The sequence below is a fragment of the Balearica regulorum genome, chromosome 5 (assembly GCF_011004875.1).
Source record: "Balearica regulorum gibbericeps isolate bBalReg1 chromosome 5, bBalReg1.pri, whole genome shotgun sequence".
Taxonomy (NCBI): domain Eukaryota; kingdom Metazoa; phylum Chordata; class Aves; order Gruiformes; family Gruidae; genus Balearica; species Balearica regulorum.
The window spans coordinates 3,380,216-3,405,339 of record NC_046188.1 but is presented as its reverse complement, the minus strand read 5'-3'; the positions used below and the strand labels follow the sequence as shown (position 1 = coordinate 3,405,339).

At 61.4% G+C, this 25,124-nt stretch overlaps 2 protein-coding genes across 10 annotated transcripts in view; one reads left to right on the top strand and one right to left on the bottom strand.

The window, feature by feature from the left end:
* Positions 1–223: 223 nt before the first annotated feature.
* On the bottom strand, positions 224–6,220 carry ABHD12B (abhydrolase domain containing 12B). Its single transcript, XM_075753173.1, has 13 exons — positions 6,086–6,220; positions 4,207–4,334; positions 3,617–3,719; positions 3,385–3,504; positions 2,976–3,006; positions 2,770–2,815; positions 2,546–2,675; positions 2,299–2,339; positions 1,937–2,016; positions 1,668–1,750; positions 995–1,073; positions 697–821; positions 224–353 (listed from the first exon to the last, which is right to left on the bottom strand). Exons 1-13 carry the CDS (start codon positions 6,184–6,186, stop codon positions 332–334), a joined length of 1,089 nt encoding a protein of 362 aa, XP_075609288.1. The 5' UTR covers positions 6,187–6,220; the 3' UTR covers positions 224–331.
* Positions 6,221–10,746: 4,526 nt separating this feature from the next.
* NIN (ninein) overlaps positions 10,747–25,124 on the top strand; it is a 65,131-nt gene continuing 50,753 nt past the window's right edge. For 5 of the 9 annotated variants that reach the window (XR_012835521.1, XM_075753193.1, XM_075753186.1 and 2 more), the window contains exons 1-3: positions 11,012–11,096; positions 17,192–17,395; positions 23,560–23,641. Coding sequence is in view for 8 of the 9 variants with exons in the window: in XM_075753193.1 (XP_075609308.1) it covers positions 17,213–17,395; positions 23,560–23,641 (265 nt within the window). In the remaining variant the exon portion in view is untranslated. Of the gene's footprint in view, positions 10,868–10,922; positions 10,940–11,011; positions 11,097–13,813; positions 14,108–17,191; positions 17,396–23,559; positions 23,642–25,124 lie in introns of those variants that run through there. The other 4 variants (XM_075753187.1, XM_075753194.1, XM_075753189.1 and 1 more) reach the window with 4 other exon arrangements.

Sequence of the window (25,124 nt, the reverse complement as noted above, 5' to 3'; positions counted from 1 at the left end):
TGCAGGCGATGCTGAAGCAGGACTTGGGGTGCAGCTTGTGCCAGTCCCAAGGAATCAGTGCTGGGGGGTTAAGGGGGGTTGGCAATCAGGCCCCTATGACGCTCCCAGTCCCCGCTCGCGTGGTCCTGTCCCCAGAGCAGCACCCAGCTCGCAGCACTGTCTCCACCCCCCCACCCACCCCCCGTGTACCCTGCAGCATCCTCGGGGCAGCGGGCAAAGTGGGAAGTTTGTCAGTAGTTTTTATTACGTACAGCAGTAAGTTCAGTGCCGTGAGGGGGTCCTGGGGGGGGAAGGAGGGAGTGCTTGTGGTCGCTGCACGCAGCAGCTGGCATCACTTCATGTTCAGGAAGTCTCTGCAACAAGATGCAATAAACCTTGCGCCGTATCCCTGACCCTCCTGCGCCTCCCCCCAGCGCCTGATCCCCCGGACGGGCGGCTGAGCTGGGCTTAGAGCAAAGCTGCACCTCTGTACCCAGGGTGAGGAGGAGCTGGGGGCCGTCCCCAGAGCCCCCCTCCCCGTGACACCGGAGCTGAGGATGGGCTCAGGGCAGCGAGGAGTAACTGGAGCTCAAAAATTGATAGCAGCAAGTACTGCAGGGAGGGGAAGGGATGTGCGTGGCCGCAGCAGGGGAAGATGAACCCACAGAAGAGGCCAAAGCTCGTTTCCTTCCCCCTCCCCGTTTCTGCAGCACTTACTTGACCAGGGCAGGCAGCTCTGGGTTGAATGAGATGTAGTCATGGCCCAGGCCCAGCTTTTCAGGAAAGGTGATGAACTTCACCTTGGTTTTGTCCTCGTAGGCGCTGCGTGCAGTTTCGAAGAGCTGCCGTGGGGTGGGAGCATGGTTAACAGCAGGCACAGGGGACCCCAAAACCCCTCTTGGTGCTCCGGGGCTGGCCAACCCCTCTCCAGCCACTTCAGCCCCCCCCAAAACCAGGCTCAGCCGGTGCCCACCCCCATTAAAGCCTGTGCGGAGGTAGCGGCAGTGGTCCCCACCTTGCGGCCCAGGTGCACAGGCAGCACAGCATCATCTTCTGCGTGCAGGATGAGGAGCGGGCAGGCCAGCACCTTCACGCTGCGGGCAGCAAGCACAGCACCGAGGAGTCACCCCAGAACAGACGGACCTGCGGGAGCCTCCCCGGCCTCTGCTAAAACAACCCTGACCCCCCCCCCTCCCCGCCCCAGGCGCTGCCCTTCGGAGCCAGCCCAGCCCACCAGGGCTGCTGAACCCCGCAGGGTGATGCCCACGCTGCTCACCCTGGCATGGCAGCACCAAGCACCCCGATAATCTTAAACTGCCAACGTGGGGTGCTCGGGCTTCAAAAGCGCCCATGAACCAGGTGGCTTTTAGCAAAGGCCACTGTGGGGCGTGTGTTGTAACGTGCGTGGGACTCGAGCCCATCGTGCTCAGAAAAAAAAAAAGATAGTGGCTTGTGGACTTTGCTCAATAGTAGTATTGGTATCTGAAGTTATGCAAATAAAAAGCCACTTTTAAAGCATGAGTAACCTGGGCAAACACAAACAAGAGGGCAGAGAGCCCCACAGAGGTGGCATGGTGTGGCATGGTGTGGCATGTCCAACCCACCCCTCCTTGGCCAGGTGGTGCCAGCATCATCCCCGCAGCCCTGGGGCGGGAGGACAGCTGCGCCCCATCCCTCCGGGCACTCACTTCTCGTCGTTGCAGAAGAACATGTTGCCCAGGGCTAGCGAGTCCAAGATGAAGTAGCTGAAACCTGGGAACCGGCGGTAAATCTGCCAGGGACAGAGATGGGGGGTGCTGTGTCACGGCTTTGATTGCTGCACCCTTCCCCTGCCGGGCGGGGTGGGGGGGGGAGCCCTGGACTGCCGGGGCTGCCACCGCTGGGGAACCCCGTGGCAGAGCCCCCCCACACACACACACCCGGCACCGCTGGGGGATGCTGCGGGCAGAGTCCCCACCTTGGTGATGGGGATGTGGGCAGCCGCCTCGCGGATGTTGGTGTAGGACGACTCCAGGACGATAGCATCAACCTGGACCCCTGAGGGCAGAGCGGGGCGAGAGCGGGCATGGCTGGGGGGGGGGGGGGCCGTCCTCCCCCCAGGCTGCTGCCATGCTCCCACCCCAGGCAGCAGCCATGAGGCCAAGATGCCCTCATCCCACTGAGGATGGGGACAGCCACTTGTCCCCACCGTGGGGGCTGAGCCTGATGCTCGAGCCGAGAGTGACGGGGCTCCTCTGTGGCCCCCAAAATCTGGCCAGAGATGTGCGGAGCCCCGGGGGGGCCACTGCGTGGGGCCAACCCACCCACACTGGCACTTACCTCGCTCCTCCTGCAGTTTCCTTGCCACGTTGGTGGCAATCCTGTGAGAAGAGAGGTGACAGTGAGGGGGAGCAGCCACGATGCCCCAGCGGGGTGCACAGCACCCTCAGGACCCCCCCCCTTGCCTGCTGCATTTGGTTTTGCAGGTGCCTCCACCAAGGAGCTGCTCCAACCCCTTGGTCCACCCCTGGGTGGCACTGGTCTGGCAGCAGTGTCACCCATGGGGGGGGGGGGGTCTCACACCTACCCCGTCCCCAAGGAGTGTCCCCAGAAGAGGATGCTGCTGTTCCCACTCCGCGCTTTGGCCCAGTCGTAGAGCGCCAGGACGTCTGTGGTGAAGCCGCTTTCCGTGGGATGCCCGCTGGAGTCCCCATAGCCTGCAGGGACACGGCTCGTTGTCACAACCCGGGAGGTGACCAGCCCCGGGGCAGGGGGGGAGGTCACTCAGCGAGAGCCAGGGGGTGACTTTACCTCTGTAGTCAAGAGCCAGGATGTGGAAGTCGGCAGCCCCCATCGTCTGTCGGAGCAGCGGCACGGCATTATGTCCCCAGGGCGGGGGTGATGCACCCCCGTGTCCCCGGGCTCGCTCTGCCCAGGGTCCCTCTTGGGTCCCCCGAGCCAGCGTGAGCCGTGCCCCCGGCAGGTCCCGGCCCCCCCCCCCCCAGGTGACCACTTACCTTCAAGAACTGGACACGGTGGCTGGCGGCCCTGATGGGAAAGGGAGGGTAGAGCTCGGAGAGGGGTCTCCATCCCACCGCGAGGGCAGGACCAGCTCGGGGGACCCTCCCCTCCAGCGCCGGTGGAGGTGAGGGACCGGGCTGCCCTTTTCCCAGGAGGGGAGAGCGGGATGCTCTGGGGTGGGTGGGTTTTGACATTTCCCTTTAACTCAAAGGGACTTTCCTCCACCCGTGGGGTCAGGAACCACCGCGGCAGCCCCGGCCCTACAGCGCTGCCGGCTGCTGCACCGAGTTTGCTAGTTCTCACCCCACGCAGAGACGCTGTGCGAGAGCAGCCGCCGCACCCGGCCTCCCCTGGGAGAGGCACACGCGCGGTCCCGGCCCCGCAGCGGCACTCACGGGTACTCGCCTGGTCCCCCCATTGCCGTGCAGGTAGATGATCACGGGGTGAGCGTCGCCAAGCGCCTCCTCGTACCAGCGCGGGTCCTTGCCCTGCGCCTCGGCCCCTCGGCTGCTCGGCACCGTGTGCCTGGGGGGGGTCAGAGCGGGGTTACCCCGGGGGGGCTCCACGCGGTTTAGCCAGGACACTGGCGTAGCCCCGCGGCTGTGCCGACCCGGGGTGCCGGGGCTGCCCCCCTCACCAGATGCCAACTGTGATGCCTGGCTCGGTGGGGAGGTACAGGCTGACGGTGTTGTTCAGCAGCAGCTCTGGCCGCCGAAGGTCCATGAAGAAGGGAAAGGCCACTGACGGAGAAATCGCAGCCGTCACATGGGCAACCCAGGAACCCTCATACCCAGCCGCTTTTATGCATTTTTTTTTTTTTTTTCCCCAAAGCAACGTGTTGTTGTTTTTAAATTATTTGCCCAGAAGCCAAGGACCGTGCTACGGCCGGCTCAGCAGCACAGCCCTCCGCCACCTCCTCCCACCTGGATTTCTAGCCCCATCGATGCTGTGCGCGCCAGATGTGTTGCAACTTCTGGCAGTAAACAGGGTTGGCAGCACGGCGTTATTACAGCTTGCAAAACCTGAGGAAAGGTCCCTCCGTGCCTCCTCTGCAAGCCCACGGCAAAGCGGGGGGGGGTTGGACGGGTGCTGTCCTGGTGCCACCCAGGCGCTGGGTGCAGCCCCACCCACAATTTGGGGATGCACACACACACACAACCCCCCCAGCCTGCTGGATCCCTGGGTGGGGGGGGTCTCTCCCAGTTAGGACAGCCCCGGAGCACTCACGGAAATTCAGAAAGACAAATTTGGTGAGCAGGATGGGGAAGAGGCGGATGACGAAGGGCACGGAGATGTAGATGAGGAGCAGGTCCAGGAGGAGGGTGCGCAGCCGGGGGCGCCAGGCCAGCCGGCCCCTGCAAGGCAAATGCCCCATTAGCAAATCCCCTCCCGCCCCAAGGGCTTTGGGGCAAAGCAGAGCGGGGTCCCCCTTCTCAACCCCAGTCCTGATGGTTGGATACGGCCGCTTTTCCCTGGCGAGGGCCTGAGGCTGCCGTTTGCGTCCCACTGGGGCCAGGAACTGGTTCCCCACACTGGGGTTGTGTTTGGCTTTTGGGGACGGAGCCGAGGTGTCAGAGCAGCCCCGCTGTGACACAGCACGAGATGCCACGATCCGGGAGGCTGGCCGGGGAGGAAGGGCAGGGCACGTGCCAGAGCTGGGAGCTGCAAGCCAAACCTTCAATAACGAGCAAACAATACTCTGTGGCAACACCCCGAGACGTGGCTGGTGTGGCACGACCACGGAGGTGTCCCCAGGCCCGGCACCGAGAGCCCCTGCAACTCTCCAGGGACAAGGAGGAAAGCTGGGAAAGGGGCTCGGGGACCCTGCAACGTTGCGGGAGAAACCAGTCCCCAGAGCGACGTCCGCCAGTGCCACCAGCACAGGGTGGGGAGCGTGACCACCTCCAACAGCATCCTGTCCCGAAGGGCTGGGGGACGCATCCAGCCGCCCCGGGCCATGCCCTCTGCAGACAACCACCGGCCGACCAGCCTCCGAGAGGGAAGGGAAAGCGAGGAGCTGCAGATTGCCCGGCATGGCTGTCCCTCACGGCCCGACAGGGCCAGGCGATGGGGAAACCAGCTTGGGCGCGGGGAGATTTAGGGCAGAGGCTTCTGACAGGCGTCCAAGCACAGCTCGCTCCCCGCCAGTGCGTGTCCCGGGGTCACCGTCACTCCTGCAGAAGCGGATTTAGTGCACTGCCTGCCCTCGGGAGTTCTGCAGGATGCCGAGAAAAGGTTGCGACAGGGGTGCCAAGGCAAGGTGCCCCGGGCACAGGCACCCTTCCTGGGAAGGTGCAGGGTGGCACGAGCCGTGCTGGAGCCACGGGGAGCTCCTCGAACCCCAGTCCCCCTCTGAGCCGCTGGTCTGAGCAGTCCCGCTGTACGCTGGCAGCGACGGGCCAGGAATGCCCTCGCAGTCACCGCAGTTAATTACTAGGTGCTGCTTTTCGTCTACACCCAATATTGAAGTGCAGAGGCGAGCGCTCACACCCGCTCTTGCACAATACCTGCTCCAGGTGAGAACCCACGGGTCCAGACCGGGGGCGAGGGGACGTGCCCACCAAGGGGCACCTCTTGACAGTTGACAAGGCAACAGGCCGCCGCGTGGCATGGCGGGGACAGCAAGGTGAAACGAAACGGGACGCAGCCAGAGCACGGAACCGTGACGGGGGGGAGGACGTGGCCACGGTCCGGTGTCATAGCTGTGGCAGGGTGACACGGGGACATGGCGTGGTACGGCGTCACGGCTGGGGCAGGCTGGCACAGCCATGGCCGGGGGGACGGACACACACGTGGCGTCACGGCCCCAGCAGGGTGACGAGGCCACGGCGTGGGGACACAGGAGCACGGCCGCAGCACGGGATGGCGGCCCCGGCAGGGCAGCGCGGCCACGGCGTGGGGACGGACCTCGGGCACGGGGTGACAGGGGGCACGAACGGGGGACAAAGCACGGCCACGGCAGGGAACAGGGGGACCCGGCGGAGAACCAGGGCACGAGAAACCGGTCCCGCGGAGCGCGGCGCTGCCCGGCCCCGAGTCCCAGCCCGGCAGCGCCCCTACGCCGACCCGGCAAGCTCAGGCTGCCCGCACGGCGGCGGGTACTCACGGCTCCTGCCGGGCCGCGCCGGCCCTGCCCTCCGCCCGGGCGCTGCCGCTGTCACCGTCACCGTCACCGTCACCGCCGCCCCGCTCGCCGCGCCGCCGCATCGCTCCCGCCGACTGCCCGCGCCGCCGCCGCGCCCGCCCCCACGCCGCCAGGCCACGCCCCCACGCCCTCAGACCACGCCCCCACGCCCTCAGACCACGCCCCCACGCCAAACAAGACCCCGCCCACGTGAAGCACGGCCAGCCACTAGCAGCCGCCCTCCTGCCAGCAGGCCACGCCCCCCCGGTCAAGCCACGCCCTCTTCCCGTCCCTCGGAGCCGCGGGGGCGGGGCCGCTGTCACCCCCGTGGTGCCGCTGCGGCCTGCCCGGGCCGTGGGTGCTGGCGGGGGGGGGGGGGCTGAGCCCGGGGCGGCTTCGGGGCGACGGAGCCGGGTCACGTTTGCGCCGGGCCTGGAGCGGGGAAAAAAAAATGCCCCCAACGCGGCCGCGGCCCTCCCCGGGCTCTAGGACCGGAGGTGGGAGACGCGGGCGGCGGGGGGACCCCAGCAGGGCTGCAGCCCCCTGTCCCCGAGGGCCGGGCCGGGGGGGAGCACGGGGCCAACAGCACGGTGACAACGCGGGGGGAAAATCCGCCTCGCCGCGGCGAGGAGAGCCCGGGGAAGCGTGCTGCCGGTTCCCCTCTCAGCTCGCAGCTCCCGCCCGCGGCTCCGTCAGCCAGAACTTTACCGGCCGAAACTTCCCACCGGGATAGAAACATCCCTTTGCACCGGCATTCCCCGTGCAGCTCCGGCAGGCGCGGGAGGGTGTGCAGCCAGGACACGGGCACACGCACCTGGGCCGTCGCCTCCACCAGAGAGGGCTTCGTGAATACGCTGCGGGCGGCTGGGGAGCAGCCCCCTTCTGCGGGGGAGCAGCCCCCTTCTGTGGGGGAGCAGCCCCCTTCTGCGGGGGAGCAGCCGGCCCTTGCCCGTGTCCCCCGCCGCTCGCCCTTCCCCTGCCCTCCAGCGCCGGGCCTGGGCCGCTTTTCCCAGCGCGCACCAGGCCGCTCCTGCTATGTTAGCCGAACTCCGGGGTCGGGCAAGGTGGGACGTGACGGTGGGACCGGCTGCTGGGATGAGGCAGGAGTTGGGCGCGTGGTCCCGCACCCCTCCAGCACCCGGCACCCGTAGCGAGTGTTTGAGGCGGGGGTTAGCGGGGTGCTTACGTGCGGCTGCGGGAATCGGTGTGGTTTATGCGGATGCAGTCCGCTCCGAGCCCCGAATGCAAATTCGAAGGCAAACAGGTCCGGTTAAACCGGGGCCGTCGGGGCCGTGGGCAGGCAGACGCGCGTTCCCTGTCGGCAAATGTTGCAATAAGGTGGCACAAGTCGCCCACAAGCTCCTCTTCCCGTGCCGCAGGGCCAGGAGGACAGGGGAAGCCGTCAGCGGATCCAGCTGGTTTTACACACGCGAGTTTGTCCATCCAATCCCAATTTTACCCCGTTCCCAGCGGGTGCTGGGGCTGCAGCTGGGGCATGCGGCAACGCGTTGTTGTCTCAAAGATGACGGGCGAGATCGCCCCGCGGGGCTCCGCTGCCTGCAGGGATGGGCAGGGTGCAGCCAGCGCTGCCTGCGGGCGTTTTATTGGGCAGCGAGAGCCCGAGGCGATCGGCACGGAGTTACGGCAGACGCCTTGGCGATACAGCGCGCGCACACCGCGCCGGAGCGGCCGTGCGAATGCTTCTTGCAATAAGGAGCTGGCACAGCAAACGTGAGGGTCTCCTGGGCTAGGGGAAAAATCCTGCGGAGGAGGGAGACAAGCAGAGCCGCCCGCTGCAGCCCCCGAGGGGGTGCGCAGGATCAGGCCCAAGTAGCGGTGGCGGAAACGCGACTTGTGCAGCGGGGGCTGGACGTGCGATGGCAGCAACGAGCCGCGGCCGAGGAGGTGTGACGCTGCTGCGGCTTAGCACGGCTCGCCATTGTTTTATGGGAAAAAAAAAAAAAAAAAAAATCAAAGTTTAGGCTTATTTCAGTACAAACTTCTCCCTGCACCGGCTGTGAGACAGGGAGGTTTCCGGCTGTTTTTTCCTATGGCGTCTTTCCCTGAACGCCCCCTTTGTTTATTTTTCGCTGATGGTTTCGTAGCAGTTTTCGCTAATTTTTTTGCTATTTTATGGCCCTGCTTTCCCCTGGCCCGGCGGGAGGCCAGGGTTAAGGGTGCTTCACCCGGCACAGCACAGCGGGAGGAGACCCCCGGAAGGCGGCAGCGGCTCTTGGCTCCCCCCCAGCTCCCCGGGACCGCGGCCGGACTTTTCCTCGCCCCGGCGGAACAAAGCGCCCCATTGTGCAGGGGAAATGGGAAGGAAAGCGTGACGGGGCAGCGAGAGCCGTGCCGGGAGGGCGTTTGCAGGGACCGGGCACCCACAGCCTCGCAGAGGGGTCACCCACAGCCTGCGCAGGCGCCCGTAGCCGCTGACCCCGTTTTTGGGTGGCTCCCTGCCAGCCCCTGAGCTTGGCCGTGGCGCTGGGTCCGGCCCGGCTGTGGGAGGCAGTTCATGTCCAGCAGTCTCGGATTTTCCCATGTGCCCCTTTTTTTTTTGTGGCGTGTATCGCACGTGACGGCGTGGGCGAGCGGAGGTTTCCTTCCGCCGAGCTTGCTTGCAAGACGCTCGCCGCAAATGCCAGCCTCAAATGCAGCTGCTTGCTGGAAGGGGGCTCCAAAAATAGGCTGGCGGGGTCCGTGTCTGGCCAGGCCCCGTGGCTCCTAGAAACATGCTTTCCTCCTGTGGGAAAAAGCGGGGAAAAAATAAAATCAGGATGCCTTTGCTAACAGCCGGTCCTAAAAATGAGTCGGGAATTCGCACTGCGGTGATAGAGCCCGGCACTGCCGAGCCCGGGGTCTGCGCGTCCCCGTGGGCTGGCTGGGGACACCGGGACACGGAGCGTGCTGCCCGGCCCCGTACGGCTGCACACACGCAAAAGTGTGGCGAGTCGCTTTGTTGGGTGATGGCAGAGATTTTTCCGGGGCTGTCGCTTGGATTAGCGAGGCACCGGCACCGGCGAGGCGAGGAGGAGGGTGAGGGGGATAAAGGTCCTGGCACTCGCGGGGCTCGACACAAAACAAAGCACCAGATGGTTTCAACTTCGGCATAATACGTGGTGAAAAAGTGTTTGAACTGGGTATGAAAAAGCAAATGCGGAAAGAGAGAGAGAAAGAAAAGAAAGAAAAACCCTCGGCAAGTGTCAGAGCAGAAGAAAGCGTTGGAGAAAAATGGCAAATGTTAAAAACCAAAACAAAAAGCCCTCCCCCGGCACAAAGCCGTGGCCGCTAACATCTGTCCAGCGAAGCCTCTCGCCAAGGCCTCCTTCCCTTTAAAGTCACCTTTCCTCGCCTCCGTTGTGGGGACACGGCCCCAACCCTGGGCAGGGCTTTTGCTCGACGTTGGGGGACCCGCTCGGCTCTGCCGTGTCCCACGTCCCCAGCGCTGGCACCCTGGGAGCAGGCGGCGACACGCCGAGCGGGTGCTCTCGGCCAGCACGGCTACCCCGGCTGCTGCAGCGGGCTAAAGATTTTATTACGCTGTTTCGCTCACGTGTGACGTCCCAGGCGTCCCCGACACAGCCGGTGGGACCGCGTGGCAGCCCCAGTCTCTGCTGCAGGATCTTGTGGGGTTTTGAGCCTGGTTTAAGCCAGGCTTATGGAACTGGCTGTGCAGCTGGCTGCAGGGCTTTCGTGTTTCCCTTGCTTCTCCCCTGGAAATATTTTGAACCTATAGACCAATTTCAGAGTCACCTTATAAAAGGGAAGAGGGCTTAAAAGTTGCTACGTCCCTAGTGCTTTCACAAAAAAGAACAAAAATAAGCCCATGCAATTGTGCGAGAGCAGACTGCAGGGTGAGCTGAACCTCTTATTAGCCATCAGAGAATCCACAAGCCGCAAGCCTTGGGGATTGCAGGCTCCCTGCCACTCAGCCTGCTGGCGCTGAGCTCCAGCCTCTAATGAGGGCTGCCGAGGTTTAAGTGAGGGTTTGGGTTTTGCTTGTGCCCGTGATGGGTGCGTCAGCGCCCCGGAGCCCCCCCGCGGGACGGCTCGTGGGGCAGAGGGTGGTCCCTGGTTGTGTCGTCGTCCCCCCGAAAGCAAGTGGGGGGCACAGGAGCCACCATGGGTGCTGGGGGGGGGATGGAGGGACTGGGTGTCACCCATGGGGGACGACGTGCAGAGCGGTCCCCGCGACACGGTGGCACAAGGAGATCCAGGGGGGATGCCGACCCCACGGGCCCCGGGGTGGCAGGGAACCGGGGTGCCATGTCCCCAGTTGGGGGGGACAGTGGGGTGACGTGGTGCCGTGACCTTCAGGCACGGGGCAGCCCATGAGGTGCCATTGGATTTTTGGGACGATGAGGCGCCTCAGGGCCTTGTCCCCAAGGAGGCGGGACAGCGGGGAGCCGGGGCGATGCCACCCCGGGGTCCGCGATGACGGAAACCGAGCCGATGCCACCCGGCGGGGCGGGACAGTGGGGATCACGGCGGTGCCGCCGCGGTTGCGGGACAGCGTGGGGGACCCCACGCAATTGTCCCCCCGTGCTGCGGGACGCCGCTGATGGCAGGCGGGGGGCGGGCCCGGGCGGTGCCAGCTGCACCCCACCGCACAAAGGCCGCCGGGCCGCCCCGGGGCCGCCCCCGAGCCGCGGCCCAATAAACGCCGCCGCATTTGAACGCAGCACCTCCCCCGGGCCCGCAACGCTCCGCAACGCTGCGCTCTGCCGCGCCCGGAGGCACCGGCACCACCGGCAGCCGCGCCGGGTGAGCCCGGGAGGGGACCGGGACCGGGACCGGGACTGCGCCGCCGGGGGGGTGCAGCGCCGAGCACCGCGGGTGGGTGGGGAAATTACCGGGGCGGGGGGGGACACACGACGACACGACGCCCGGCCGGCGGTCCCTCCTCCGCGGGCGGTACCGGGGCGCAGCCCGCCCCTTCCCGGCGGGGCCGGCCGCGTGTGCGGGGCGGCGGGGCAGGGGCGCAGCGGGAGAGGTGGGTGCGGGGGGAAAGGGGGGGACGGTGGTGGAGAGGTAGGGGGGGGATGCTGGAGGAGGGGGCGCTGGGGACGGGGTCTCATAGCCTGAGGGTGCCGAGGGGGTTTTGAGGCGTGGGTGGGCGCGGAGGGGGTGCCGGGGGTGGTGGTGGGGGGGGGGACACACACGCAAAAGCCCCCCGCGAGTGGCCTCGGCGCTGGTGGCAGCGGTGGGGTGAGGGGTACCGGGTGCTGCTCGCCCTCCTGCCAAGGGCACCCCGTCCTGCAGTGCATCCCCCGCCCGGCCCCAGAGATGCTCCGGATGCCCCAAAGCGCTGGGGCGGGAGCCGGCTCTGGAGCAGCTCTCCCGGGCTGAGATGAGGAAGCAGCAGGCTGTGGCTGGAGGAATTAATAACAGCAGTCGTTTTGTCATCGGCGAAGCCTTCGCTGTCACCGGGGCGGCAGACGGCATCTGCTGTCTGGTCGCAAACCGTGGGCCCCATCACCTCCGGCGCATCCGGGTAAGGATGGGACCAAGGCCGTGAGCCTGGCAAGCCCAAATCCGCAGCCCAGGAGGGTCACCCACCGGAGCCGGGCGCACCGGGGTTTTCCCATGCAAGTGGGTGCCAGTTTGGGTGGGTGCGTTTATCCTGCCCGTCTTTCTCGTTCGCTCGCCGAAGCGCGGGATGCCGGCGAGGGGCTCACCGCACGGTCCCCGCAGCGCGATGGACGCGCGACGTTATCGCTGTGATTCAGCGTGGCCGGGGTTTATCGGAGCCGGCGCGAGGCTGAGCTCTGCGGGAATCACTGAATCCCTTATTTCCCGGTGCGCGAGGCGTCGCTGGATAAATTGCCGGCTTGCTTTGTTTACTTCTGAAATAATCAGCTTTGTGCCTATACCTTAGGCTTTATCGCACCCAGGGCTCCCCGAGTTATTGCAGCGCAACTCCATCCCGATTTGCAAAATCAAACCAGATGGGCGCTTTGTTTTTCCTTGTTGAGGGGAAGGCTGCTTATTGAAAGGCCCTATTACAATGCAAATACCGGGGTGGCGTGAATATTCAAAACGCTGCGCTTCTTTTGAAGCTCTTTACATAAATTTATAGTGCTTTATATGCCATCGCTGCTTTGCTAATCCGGAGTGGAGTTTGGTTAAGAGAATCTTTTTTTCTCTGCCAACTTTGGAGGGTTTGGCCGTGGTTTGGGGAGCACGGTGAGAGGTGGCGTTGAGGTGCAAAACAGCCGGCGCCGGGCTGCAAAAATTATGACCGTGCTCAATGGGGAGGAGGAACCGCCAGCTGTAAAGCTGACTTTGGTGGTGACCCTTGAAGAGCCAGGCGTGCTGTCGAGTGATTTACTGATATTTGGGTGCTTCATTGTCCTTTTGGGCTTTTTTTTTTTTTTTTTTTTATCCCCTTTGGTTTCTCGGTGTGACCCTTTGTGGAGCTGCTGCTCCCCAAGAGGGGATGGGGTGTTTGCGGGGTGGGCTGAGCTCAGAAATCGCCCTGACACAGGCAGCGGTGTGGGGGTTTTGGGGTGCACGCAGTGAATCACGGCAGCTTAGCCGCAGCTGCGATGGATGAGAAGGTTCATTAGGGAAAGGAGATAATGAGTTAGATGAGACAACCCCAGCTCTGGCTTTCCGGCACGAGCTCAAGGGTCTGGTTTCGGTGGCTGCTGGGCATCCCGTCGTAAACCCTGCCATTAAAAACTGGGGTCCTGGTGGGTTCTGCCTGCTGTGCTCATATCGTCCCGGTCGTCCCAAGTGTGGAGGGAAAGACGAGTCGCTTTTAACCTGCCCGTGCCTGGCCTTGCTCCCCAGCGCAGGGCAGACGCTACCGAACAGTTACATCTCGGGGAGCGGGCGCTCGTGTTTTGGAGCGGCCACGTGATGCCGATCCGCTGGGCGCTTACGCGCTGCTAATTGCCAGGCCCTCGTTTGAGTCGAGGCAATCAAGAGTAGCAGCAACAGCAAGGAAAATACTGCTTTCCCTTGAAGGAGATGACTTGCTCCAGGCCGGAGAGCCGGTTGGGACAGAGGCAGCGTAGCCCGTAGCTGTGCGTCCTGGAGAGGGGCGGTGGGTGACGCAGCCCTGGGAGCATCCCTGAAATCTCCGCGTTGTGCCACTGCACAGCAGCGAACGTGCCGTTTGCATTCGTATTGGTTTGGAGACCCCAAAAAAAAAAAAAGAAAAAGGGAGGCATTGTGTTAATTGTCGTGTTTTTACTTGATGGCGCTATTGATTGACCAGGTAATCTGTGTCCTCGTTAGCTTGAGGCTAAAGCTTGGAGGTTGATATTGATTCCAGGCACTTAATATGCGAAGCAGTAATTACCATTTAAGCCTATATTGTTTGAGTTAAATTTAGCTGAGAATTTAGGCATATCAGGCCTCTACATTGTGCGCCGTGAAGGTTATCTGGCTCTCAGGAGGGGGTGGATTTAAAGGAAGGAAAGAAACATTGGTGAAAACTTCCTCTTCTCATCATCCCCCAGTGCTTTGCTTCCCAGGACTTGTTATAGGGAGGAGAGAAATAAAGAATAATGTGGTTATGACTCCAAGCAGTTCTCCTAATCCCGCACCTTTCTGCGCCGTCTGCTCGAGCTGGTCATTTTGGGGGACTTCCCATGACACAGAAGGCCAGCTATAAATCTGAACAAAGTGATGCCCTATGCAGGGAACGGCCCCTCTCCTCCTCGCAGGGGACCGGGGAGCCCCCCGCTCAGCTGCCGCCCGCCCCTATTATCCTGCCGGCTCCGGGCCGCCCTCCTGCATCTCAGCTGCTGGCCCATCTGGAGTGGGAGATGAAAGGCTGGGGTTTAATTCGGGCTTTGTGTGCCTCTTGCGTTCCCCCCTCCCCGCTCCCTCCCCTCTTAGCCCTTTCTCTGCTGCCAGTCTCCCATCCCCGACCCTGCAAGGCGGCTCCGGCGCGCGGGTGCGGAGGGTGGCTGTGCGCGCCGGGTCTCTGACGCCGCTGACCTCATTATTTTGACTGCTGGGTGATGCCAGGCTGCCTTGCGAGCTCATCAGGTAGGAGGGTTGGGTTTTGCTTTTGGTTTTGTTTTTTTTTTTTTTTTTCCTCTCCCCTTCTTGAAGTGCTGCTGAATAATTCAGCCGGGAGTAGGCATCTTGGGTCACCTTGCGCAGCCGGCTGCGTGCCGGAGCTGGCTTCCTAAGATGGAGGTTGCGCAGGATGCGCGCGGGATCGCCTTGCTGCCAGCAGCTCGGCGTTGTTGACTGACTGCAGGTAGGCAAAGAGCGCTGCTCTGCTTTATTCATTTCTGATGCTTTTTATGCTGGAAAGCATGAAATCCCTCCCCGGGCTGCACAGGGGTGGCTGGGTCGTGCCGAGCTGGTGCGGAGCCCAGTGAGCTCCCACCATTCCTCGCTGTGGGGACGTGTCAGGGTGCCGGGGCCACCGCGCCCTCGCCGAAAAATCACCTGGGCCGCAGGGCAGGTCTGGCCCGTGGCAGGGACCGTGCACCCGATGCTGTTCTCCTTTGGGGATCGTATTTTTCTTGCTGGTTCTATGGGCTCCCCGGCGCCTCCTCCCTCAGCCCATCTGGGGTAAGTTTTTGGGGGTGCCTGCTGGTATGGCACCGAGAGAGGGTGACCCCAGGGCTCCAGCAGCATGGGTGCTCGGGGACACCTTGGGAGGTGGCACTTTGCTCTCTGCGCTGGCTAACGGGGGGGAACTGGTTCTGGTGGTGTGGAAGTAGGGTCGGGTGCTGGAGAGGTCTCTGGGGAGCAGGAGGTGGCTGACCTTGGAGAGAAGAGGCTCAGAAATGCCTGGGAAACTCCGTGGGTCGGAGTCACCTTTACTGCAGGCTTGACTTGGGTTTTGGGGGCTGCTGGGGGTGTTTGGCCGGGGCAGGCAGGGCTCTCCCGATGCCGGTAACCGGCAGCAGCTGCTGTCGAGCCCCGTGTGTGCTGAACCATGGGTGCAGGTGGGAAATGGGGTTACCGGCGTGAGAACTGGGAAATTAGTTTGCTGCCTTCCTTCTGTTTGCAGACACCTGAGTTTCTGGGCGCTGACTCTTCCTCTGTGCCCTGGGTTGAATGCAAATGTGTCTGCACCCTCGCTCCTCCCCGCAGCGCTTGGGTGCTTCGCTGAAGCAGCTCAAGAAGCATCTGGGTGGGGAAAAACCCAGGGGACGCCGAGGGTGTAAGGCTCAGGCGGAGCGATGTGGGGATGGGGAGGGATGGTGTCTGCTCCCTGGAGAGGTCTGGCCATGCTGGTGTCCTTGCCCGTGTCGGCACGGGAGGAAGGACAGCCAGGCTGGGCTATTTCTGTCCCGTGGACCCTGCGTGCCACTTGGCACCGGCCCGACGTCCCTCTGTGGGTGCGGGAGCCCGATGCCGCTCTGCGTTGGCATCCGCCTCTGCGGCTGGTGAAATCAAGGACGCGGCTGCTGCTGTGTCTGCCCCGGAGATTTCCCAGTTACCCAGCTGCCTAGGTGGGACAGGCTTTTCTGATGGCCCCGAGGCCGCGGGGCGCTCGTGCGAGCTGATGTGGTGGCTTGTGATGCTCTTAAAGCTCAGAGTGACCCTCGAGGCTGCGGTGGTGGGCAGGGCTGTGAGATCGGGCAGCACCTTGCAGTCAGGGCAGCTCTGCTTGTTCTGGGATGTCCGTGAGCACCGCCGGTGACACGGGTGGCCGCGGGAACCCCGCGATGCCGAGAGGGATGAGGGGAGGTGGCTGCTCCATAGCAGAGCTGGACAGCGAGGGGGTTTGGATAGGACCCCCCCACACACCTTTGGGCAATCTGGCTGAGACAACCTGCAGGAGCGTGGGTAAAACAAAATTCACACGGAGACCTGGCTGGTGCTGGGTGATGGTCTGAGGCTGGCTGAGCACCCTGGGGTTGTGTCCTCGGGGCGCCGGGTCCCTGCAATGCCCGTTGCCGCTTGGTGCCCCCCCGGGGTGGTGGCACGTCCTCTGCACATGCCAAGGCTGTGTTGTGGCACTGGGTTACGCTGCTGCCGCCCCGAGCTGGCGGGGAGCCCCACAGCCAGGCTGGGTACCCGGATGCCAGCCAAATCCTTCATTTCAGACAGGAAACTTCCCTCCCTGCTCCCCTGCCAAAACAAGTCCTGGGGCTGCGATTCTCTGGATAGCGATGGAATGAGAGATGAAAAATTGTTGACTTGGAGGGGAGCGTGAAGCCCTTGGGCGAGTGATGAGGAAACCACCTGGGCTTTGTTTGCCGGTGCAGGAGACCAGCCGCATCTCGGCCGTCCCTGTGCCGGGGTCGGCTCTGCTCTGGGCTGGGTTTGCTGTCACCCTAGCAGTGTCCCCTGCCAAACCCTTCTCTGCCTTCAGGCAGGGTTTGAGCTGAAGTACCTAAAGGAGAGCAGTGCGGTAAGTGCCGTGAGTGACCCAGTGGGGACACGTCCCCCCCAGGCACAGGGCACCGCGTGGCTTTGTGCCGGGGTTGTGGAGGAAAGCAGAGATGCTGCACGCTGGCAGCAACAGGGCTGACTGCACGCTGGGGCTCCCTGCACCCCGACCAACACAAAAAGGAGCAGATTTGGCGCAGGGATGTGACTTTATGGTGTGGGGGGGGCTGTATGAAGTGGCTGCCCAGGCCAAAGTGCTCGGGGTGGGGGGAGAGGCAGCGGTTGGGATCTCCTGCCCTCCCCTCCGCAGGCAGAGCTGCACGCTTTGCTCCCCGCCGCTGGTGAGCTGTTGCTGCCGGGATCGTTGTTTATCTTCTTGCTAAGGCTGGTGAAGCATCACCTGCAACACCTGGGAACCGGCGCAGCTCAAGGGAACGATTTTCCCCTGCAGCACCTCAGCTGCTCCAGCCGAGCCAAATGAGCCGCTCGCAGAGCCAGCGCGAGGTGGCAGGTAGGGACGTGCGACCCAGGGCTGTCCCCACCCCGAGGGTTTGGCTCTGCAGGCTTTTTTTCCCTTGATCTTTCTGCTGTGCGACTTCTGGCTTCACCCAGCGGGATACGAGAGGCTGGAGGGGTGGTAGACCCCCAGGTTCACTTAATGCAAACAAACTGCGGCCAAAGGTCTCGTGGGCTGTCCCCGTACCAGGCCTTGGCGGGGGGGGTTCGCCTTTGCACGCCGCGCTCGATGTTCACTGGCCCCGTCTCTCCCCGCAGGTGAGCGTGGCAGGCTATGGGATGGATGAAGCTGAGCAGGACCAGTATGAAGCTCGCCTCAAGGAGCTCTTCGACAGCTTCGACAGCACGGGCACGGGGTCCCTGGGGCAGGAGGAGCTCACCGACCTCTGCCACATGCTGCACCTGGAGGAGGTGGCCCCGGCGCTGCAGCAGACCCTCCTCCAAGGCAACCTCCTAGGCAGGGTAAGGCTGGGGCGATGCGGAGTGGGGGGGGCATGGAGGGGTCCGGGGCTTGGGAGCAAGGCAGCGCTGGGCACGTGGGAGTGAGAACTAGAGGGTGAATGTCTGTAATTTGTTGGTGTCCAACGCGACTGAGGCTCTGGGGCTGCAGGACTTGCAGGGTGGGCACAGGGTGCCCTCCGAGAGCGGTAACGGGGAAGGAAACTGTTTGCTGATGTGTCCTCCCTGACTGGAGGCAGTCTGAAACTCTCCGAAGCCACCGCTTGATGCTCAGCCTTGTGTGCTGGCGTTGCACCGATGCGGGGTGTGGTTTTTTTTTTTCCCAAGGCTAGACCAAGCACTGGGTCCCCGCTGCCCTTGCACGGACGTCGGTGCTCGGCCGAGCACGCGCTGGCTCGCGCAGCAGACGTGCTCCCCAGCACCAGTTAGTGCCGCTTCTGCTCCGGGTCATCTTCCCGAACCAGCTCACCGGGTGCTTGCACAAACTCTGCGGTGCTTGGGGACCTAAAGCCCGGGCTTGAGCCTGTGATTTACGTTGACTTAAGCTATAGTTAAACTGGTGGGGCCGCGTGCAGGCGTGCACGTTTCTCTGAAGTAGAGAACGTTGTCCAACTCCAGCAGTCACTGACCGAGCCGCCTTTCTCCGTGTTACCTGATGTTGGTGTCTGCCGGCAGCTGCGGTTATCACAGACCCACCCGGGATAGGTTTTTGGGGACAAATGGCTCCTTTCATCCTTCTGCGGGGCTGCAGCATCCTGCCAGCCCGTGGAGGGGAGCTGGGGCTGGTGAGCACACCGTGGTTTCCAAAGCGATTTCTTTCAGTTGTGGTTGTACCTCTATAGAGTTAAATGCCAGGGTGCTGAGCACAAGCTGCTCGCCCTTGGGGACCTTCATGTTCAGCGTGGATGTCCTTGTGCTCCTGCATTACCTCTTTCCCAGCACGCTGTGCTCGGAGCGCGTCAGATGCTTCCTTCAAAATCACCCTGAAATCCCATCACTGCTCATTAAAATCAGACAACGCAGAGCAGGGCAGCCGGGGCTCTCAATAGACATGAGCTAAGCAGCTGTCCCGATTCCAATTTTCTATTAAACTGCAATTTTCACGAAACAAAATAATTCCTTTAACAAACAAAGCCTCCTCTTCTCCGCCTGCCCTGGGGCCGTAGCTCTTCTGACATGGAGCAGTGCCGGCACGGCAGCACGGATGGATCCGAAGGAGGTTTCTGACCTTTGGGGTTGCAGCATGGCATTTGCTGGAGCACCGGAGATTTTTTTCCATGCTGCTCAGCCATCTTGAGCTTCCACCGCTCGGATGCCGTCGTGCGGCTTTGCTGCTCGTGGGAAGGTGGGATAGCGGGGGAAGGAAGAGCGGTGTTAAAGATGTGGCTGTCACAGCTGGCCGGGGCTAAAGCAGCAGCGTTCAGCCCTCTCACCTGCTCAGAGGGGGTGAAAAATGAAGTTAAATGCAGTAAACGCTCAGTTTACTGACCAAGAGCTGGGTCACGCTTGCCCTGTCCCAGCCAGGAGCTCCATCCCTGTGAGCTGTCCCAGGGCACGAGGCATCTCGAGGAGCTTTATTTTATTTTATTTTATTCCCCCCTCTTTGTCTTTGGGGATGCTTCTCGCTTACAAACCTGCTACTCAAACGTCAGAATAATCTTTGTCTCCTGCATTTCCTCCCGTCTCCTTGGCATCTGTGCTCGTTAGCAGCAACAACGGCCCACGTCTAAGCGTGAGTTTGACGTAATAGCTATCGAATCCTCTGCGTTTCCTGGGGAGCTCGTCGGGAGGACAGCAGCAAACGTGTTGCTCCCTAAGCGCAGGCTTCTCGCACCTGCCCCACCGGCTCCTTGCTGCAGATGGTCCCTCTTGGCGGTGGGAGCAGCCTTTGTTCGCCTGCGCTTCCAGGGGCTGGGTTTTATGGGAGGGCACCGGGGAGACGGCTCCGGGGGGGGGGGGAGTGTTTTGTCCGCCGAGGGGAGACTCGGTGGGGCCACGTGCTTGCTTTTGTGCTGGGGGGCTCCGCTCTGGGGGTGAACGTGCTGCGATGGGGCTGCTGGGTTGGACTGGGAGCTGAGCCGGCGTCCCAGCGAGGGGTTGCGCGCGCTGCGTGTCCCGTCCCCGCCCCGCTCTGTGCGATGCTTTGGGGATTAACGGGTACGCGCTATCTCCGGGGTCCGGCGGGGGTGTGTAAATCCTGCCCCGGCTCGTTGCAGAGCCAAACCATCCCAGAAGAGCTTTCCTCACGCGACGCGCGCGGAGGCGATGCTCGCAGCAATTCCTGGGATTCCCGGGAAGGCCGTTTCCTCACGCCCCTCGCGCTTGTCTGCGGGACCGAGAGGATGCGTGCCGGCGTGCTCTTCTCGCCTCGCCTCCGAGACACAGCCTGACCTCCGGGACAGCGCGGCAGCAGCGCTCGTGGGCCTCAACGGCGACCGCAGTTATGTGATTTGCAAGGACGAGGTGAAATCGGGCACCTCCACGCCCTGCCCGAGGACCGTCCTTCCTGGCTGTCCTCAAGCAGGGACCCAGAGTTCAGGTTTCACCCTGCCCCTGCGCTATCGCCTTAGCAAGCTTGCAGCGAGGACACCGCAGCGTGGGGTTTCGCTCGTCAGCTCCCTTCAGTGCTTTGGCTGATGACTTCTTGCAAATATACTCCCTCTGAGCCCGCCGTGACGCCGCCGCCCTTAACGCACGGTGGCTTTTTGCGTGCCAGGCAGGAGGTTTGGTTGTAAGGTTGCCCTGTTCCTACGTCTTCCCCATCTGACATTTCCCTCTGCAACCTTCTGGCTAAGCAGGGACAGGGCTGTGGGGAAAGGATTCCCTTCGAAGATGGAGGAGAGGGAGCTGGAAGGAGCCACGGATGCTGGTTTGCCCCAGAGAGACCGGGCTTGCAGACTGCCGCTTTGCGTTGCAGGGACACGTAGCGAGAAGCAGCAGGTAGCTTGGCACATGCACGCTCTCTTTCTAGTGCTAATAAGTCACAGCTTCATAGGAAACTTGCTTTAAAGCAGGTGTCAAGATTTCTCAAAGGTGCAGGGGTTGCTCAGCAGCCGGCAGCTTGGTTGGTCCCTGGTTACCATGGGGAATCTGGGCTGGGCTTGCGATGTCCGTGTTGGCGTATTAGTCTTGTTTGCCTCTGATTTACTTGCGCTGGGAAAATTCTTCTCACCGGGGACTTACCGTGCCCTCAGCACCGCGCGGAGCCCTGGTCTCGCTGTGGGTTTGCAGGGATGCGTGTCCCGTCCCTGACCCGCGAGCGCCCGCCCTGCCGCTGCCTCCCAAACCCTGCCGCCTTTGGGCTGGCTTGGATGGAGTTGCCGTTTGAGAACCCTGGGAGCCACGTGAGTTGGCACTTCCAAAAATACCCCAAATTCAGTCAAGCAGATTGAAAAGAGCGTTAAAACTTTAAACACCCTGGCACTCTTTTCCAGCTGTATACTTCCTGCCTTGTGTTTGTAGAGTTTTTGGGTTGGCTCGAGTGTCCGAGGCAGTCGGCCAGAAGCGGACGACGCTTTGTGCGATGCTGCTGCAGTTAGTGCTTTCCTCCCCGGGGCCGTCCAGGCCCGTCCTTTTGCTGGGAACGTTCTCTAAGCAAAAACCAAAGACTATTGATGCGGACATGTGCCTGCCCACGTGGGCTGTCGCCTCCCTGGAAGTGCCCCTTGCGCTCGCACAGAGCCCGCGGCCTCCCCGGCGTGGGCTTTCCAGACGGGAGTCTGACCCTCCATCGCGTCCCGCGTGTGCTGGAGGCGTGCAGATAGCGAGCACGCACGCGTGGGACGCTTCGCGATGTGGGCATCGCCTGCGCCGTATCTCCCGGGATGCGCGTCCCTGCTGCGTGCACGCTGGCGTTTAAATTGGATGGGGATGCAGAGCCAGGACGTTGCCGGGGAGCAGCAGCAAAGGGTTGATCGCTTTAAAGCGTGCGATGTTGTTGTGGTGTTTGTGCCTTGCCTGGCTTGTGCTTGAGCACAGCTCTGATTTGAAGAGTTGCGTTTCTCTAACTCTTGAAATACTCTCCGTGTACGGATACGCCGCATCCAAGGTCAGATGTGCACCGCAAACAGATACTGTTTTTCCTGGTTATCTTGTGTTGGGATGGGCCGGAGGTTTTCCTGAAGAAAAATATCCCCCCTCTACCAGCTCGGGCTACATCTGCGGAGCCGGGTGCCACCGCTCAGAAGGCGTTGCGGGACCCCTCTGAGCCCCCGCAAGCGCCCGCCGTCGGGTCTCTGCGCTGCTGATTTGCATTTTAAATCCTGCGCCGCTGGCACGGGGGGCTGGAGGATGGCAGCCTAATCTTCCGTGGGCTCCTTTGGACGTGGTGGTCATGGTAAAATCGCCATGGTAAAATCTGCGGCCTCGACGCCGGAGCCATCTGTCCCGTGTGCAGCTGCGTCGACGAGGGCTCGGCCCCCCTTTCCTTCCTCCCCTTCCTTAGTGCTCCTTGGCAAACACAAGTTTTGGGGCTCGTTAGGCAGAGCAGGGTATGTGTCAGTGGTGCTCTCCGCACCCGATGGGGTGGTTTTACTGTGCCCTCTCATTCGGCGTATTTGCACAAGCAATGATAAGTGATTTTGTTGTTGTTGTTGTTGTTTTTGGGTTTTATTTTATTTTCTTGCTGCTGTGAGGTTCCATCCCAACCCAGCCCCAGCACCCGTCCGAGGGACCGGCTCTGTCTGTCCCCGTGGCTGTTGTCACCGTTCCTTTCCCGAGAAGATCCCGTGGGGTGGACCTGTTATTTGAACACCCTCATCTTTTATTCATCCTCATTTAGTCTAAATGTCAAGGTTTTTTGTTTTTTTTTAATCAGGCAAATTCTCCTATCTCTGTAAACTGTCCTTTTGAAGTACACCAGCCCTTGGAAATGAATGGCAGCAATTAGTATTCAGATAAAGGCATCCCTGACAAATTTCTTTGCTGAACTTATTTCGAACTGTTTAATTACTTGAGGTGCCTGTATTTAAAACCGCGGGGGTGATTCGCACTGCCTGAGCTGCTGTGTGAGGTGCTGCCCTGCACGGGGGGGCCTGTGGCTGAACCCCCAGCTCCGCCGTCAGCCCCAGCCTGTCATGGGCACGTTACTCCTTTTTTTTTTTTTTTTTTTTTTTTTTCCAGTTCAACCCCGAGAACAAGCTGACAAACTTCAGACCTGGACTTTGCAGCTTGTGCCTCCCCCAGCAGCGTTAAAACCCCTCTGACCGCGACTCCCGCTCTTCGCGCTGGATTCGCAGCAATCGGACCTGCCAACAAGAGCGACATCGGCGGGTTCTTTAAATATAAAGTCTCTTGTTCAATGCTAAAAATTCTCCTAAGATTTATTTAGCCGAAAGAAATCGTGGCCGCCAGCTCTGCCTCACCGCTGACCCATGTCAAATAACTTGCCCAGCTGTCCCCGGGTTTCCGTCCCCCGCGGCTGGAATTGCTGACGTTCCCCGGCACGGCTGTGAAGGATGCTGTAGCCCCTTTCAACTCTTTGTGGCCATAAGGCAGGAGGCTTTCCAGGAAGCCACAGATGGAAAAGGGGGGGGGGGAACCTAACCCAAACCCCAGTGGTGGGACCATCCCTCCTTGGTTTTCCCCATAGCCACCTCCAGACCTGGGAATTCCAGTCCAGCCTTCACAGAGCTGCGGCAGGCGGGAGCCGGGAGCACGGCTGTCCTGGAAAGGCTGCGACCTTCTGCCATCCGCTTTGGAAAGCGTTTTGTGCCGCTTAATTAGGGCAGCGGAACATTTCCATAACTGAGTATCTCTCGTCACTGGTGAGCACTGGTATCTCACTGTAGGAGCCGCTGCCCTTGGCCAGGTCCAAGCGATGTTCATGGTCCCTCTGGACACATTATTTCAGCTTCTTGCTTGGTGGAAAAACCCAACTAATGCACTAAAGCAGCGGCTTTGGGTCATTCTGTGATAACAGTCGGTTTTTCACATGTTCAGAGGCACTGGCTGTGTCTTCGTGTTGCTTGCTGTCATTTCTCCAGGCCCCAAAACCGAACGAGCCGAGGTTGGCTCCAGCCCCTTGACGAGGCTCTCGACGGGCGCTCTCGGCTCAGCGTGATGGTCTGAGAGATTTGCATTGCTGTCCGTCGTCCGGCTGGATTCTTGGTCTGATATTTAATTATCTGCACCGGTTGATTTCTTTCTTTCTTCCTTTTTCCCCACAGGTCCACTTTGACCAATTTAAAGAAGCACTTATCCTCATCTTATCCAGAACCCTCTCAAATGAAGAGCACTTCCAAGAAACAGGTACCTACTAAAATCATCGAAAACAGTCCATTTTCTTTGGAAAAGCAGATTTGGGTGGCTCTCACGGAGGAGCTTAGAAGAAAAAGTGCTTTTTACGTGCTGAGATAAATTCTGCTTGGATGCCCAGACCTGGGGAGAAGGGAGAGTTAAGGTCCTCTGCGGAGCCTTGTACCAAAGTGTTTTCTGAGCTATTATTTATTTATATCCCATTACCATGATCTAAATGCCTAGAGAGGCACGTGATGTCTGAGTGTAGATGACTAACAGCGCTTCAGATGCTCGAGATGGCCCATAGCCGCTAAATGGGCTGAGGTCTCTCTGTCCCACGACGTTTCTGGTGGCCAGGGATGCTTTAGGAGCTCTCCAGCTGCAGTAGATGGTTACGGGCAGGAAATCAAACGGTTGCTTTAATGCTGCCGCTGCTTTTTCCCGGCTGGGGCTTGCGCATCCCCTTGCCCTCCCCTCGAGCCGCAGAAACCCCAGCCTGGCGGGAGGATTTGCGAGCTCTGCCTCGGGGGAGCCTCCGCTCGGGGCTGAGCGGGCGGCAGCCGGTGCGTTCCTGCCGTGCCTCCGCCGGGGCCAGCGGTGGGATCTGTCTCGGGGGACAGCAGTGTCTCACCGCAAACCCGTGCTGGCTTTGGATGCTACTGTGGTTTTTTGTGAAGGCTCTAAGGGGAAGCTCTCTGCAAGAGTTCCTCCTGGAGCCGGGCTGCTGGACACAGCAGAACCCCTTCTGTCTAGCGCTGATTTTTGCTTTTTAAAGCCCATTCTGTTTCCTTGTGCCTGAGGTGAGCGAGGTGAACTTGGTCCTGTGGGAAGCTACTCTGAGGTGACTGTATTTCTCCCAGGGGACAGTCAGACTGCCCCAAAGATGCTTCCTGAACAAGATGAGCCCTCTGATGAACCACGTTGGGGATGGTGGGAGAAAGCAGTGGGTGCTGCCAGCCCTCGCTGCCCTGTTTTCTCCTTCCCTTTGTTTCAACGTGCCTTTAAAAAGTGGCTTTTTAGCCCTTCGTCAGGAACTAGGGTCACAGCTTCGGTGGGCTCCCTGTGCACGAGGGGCTGGTGGTGCTGGGAGCACTGGGGAGGTGTGGGGCCAGGGCTCCAGCTGGAGCGGGGGGCTGAGGTCTGCCTGGTGTCACACCTGTATGTAAATCCCTAATCCTGCCCGTGGAGCAGCGGGAGCACGAAATCCCCGAAGGAGAAAACAGCTTAGCAAGGAGGAGAGGGAACTCCAGGTTTCCTCTCCTGGAGCATCAGTCTCAGCTGGAGCATCCCACGCTCGAGAGCGCAGCCAGTCAGCAAAACACCACTTTTCCCCCTTAAATAGGCTGCAAAAACCACAGCGCCCAAGGGATACAATTGATGGATTATTACGTTTTTCCACCCCTCGTTTCTAAAGCTCTTTATGCTTAGAAGGAGATGATGGGTGATGACAACTCTTGCACCCAGCGTCCCTTAATGCGGTTTTCCCGCAGGTCAG

Coding starts and splice junctions, on each gene's coding strand:
- ABHD12B (XM_075753173.1), bottom strand. CDS start 6,186: ATGCGGCGGCGCGGCGAGCGGGGCGGCGGTGACGGTGACGGTGACGGT. Junction 3,720..4,206: donor ATTTGTCTTTCTGAATTTCC/GTGAGTGCTCCG, acceptor TTTCTCCGTCAG/TGGCCTTTCCCTTCTTCATG. Junction 1,751..1,936: donor CCCACATCCCCATCACCAAG/GTGGGGACTCTG, acceptor TGTCCCTGGCAG/ATTTACCGCCGGTTCCCAGG.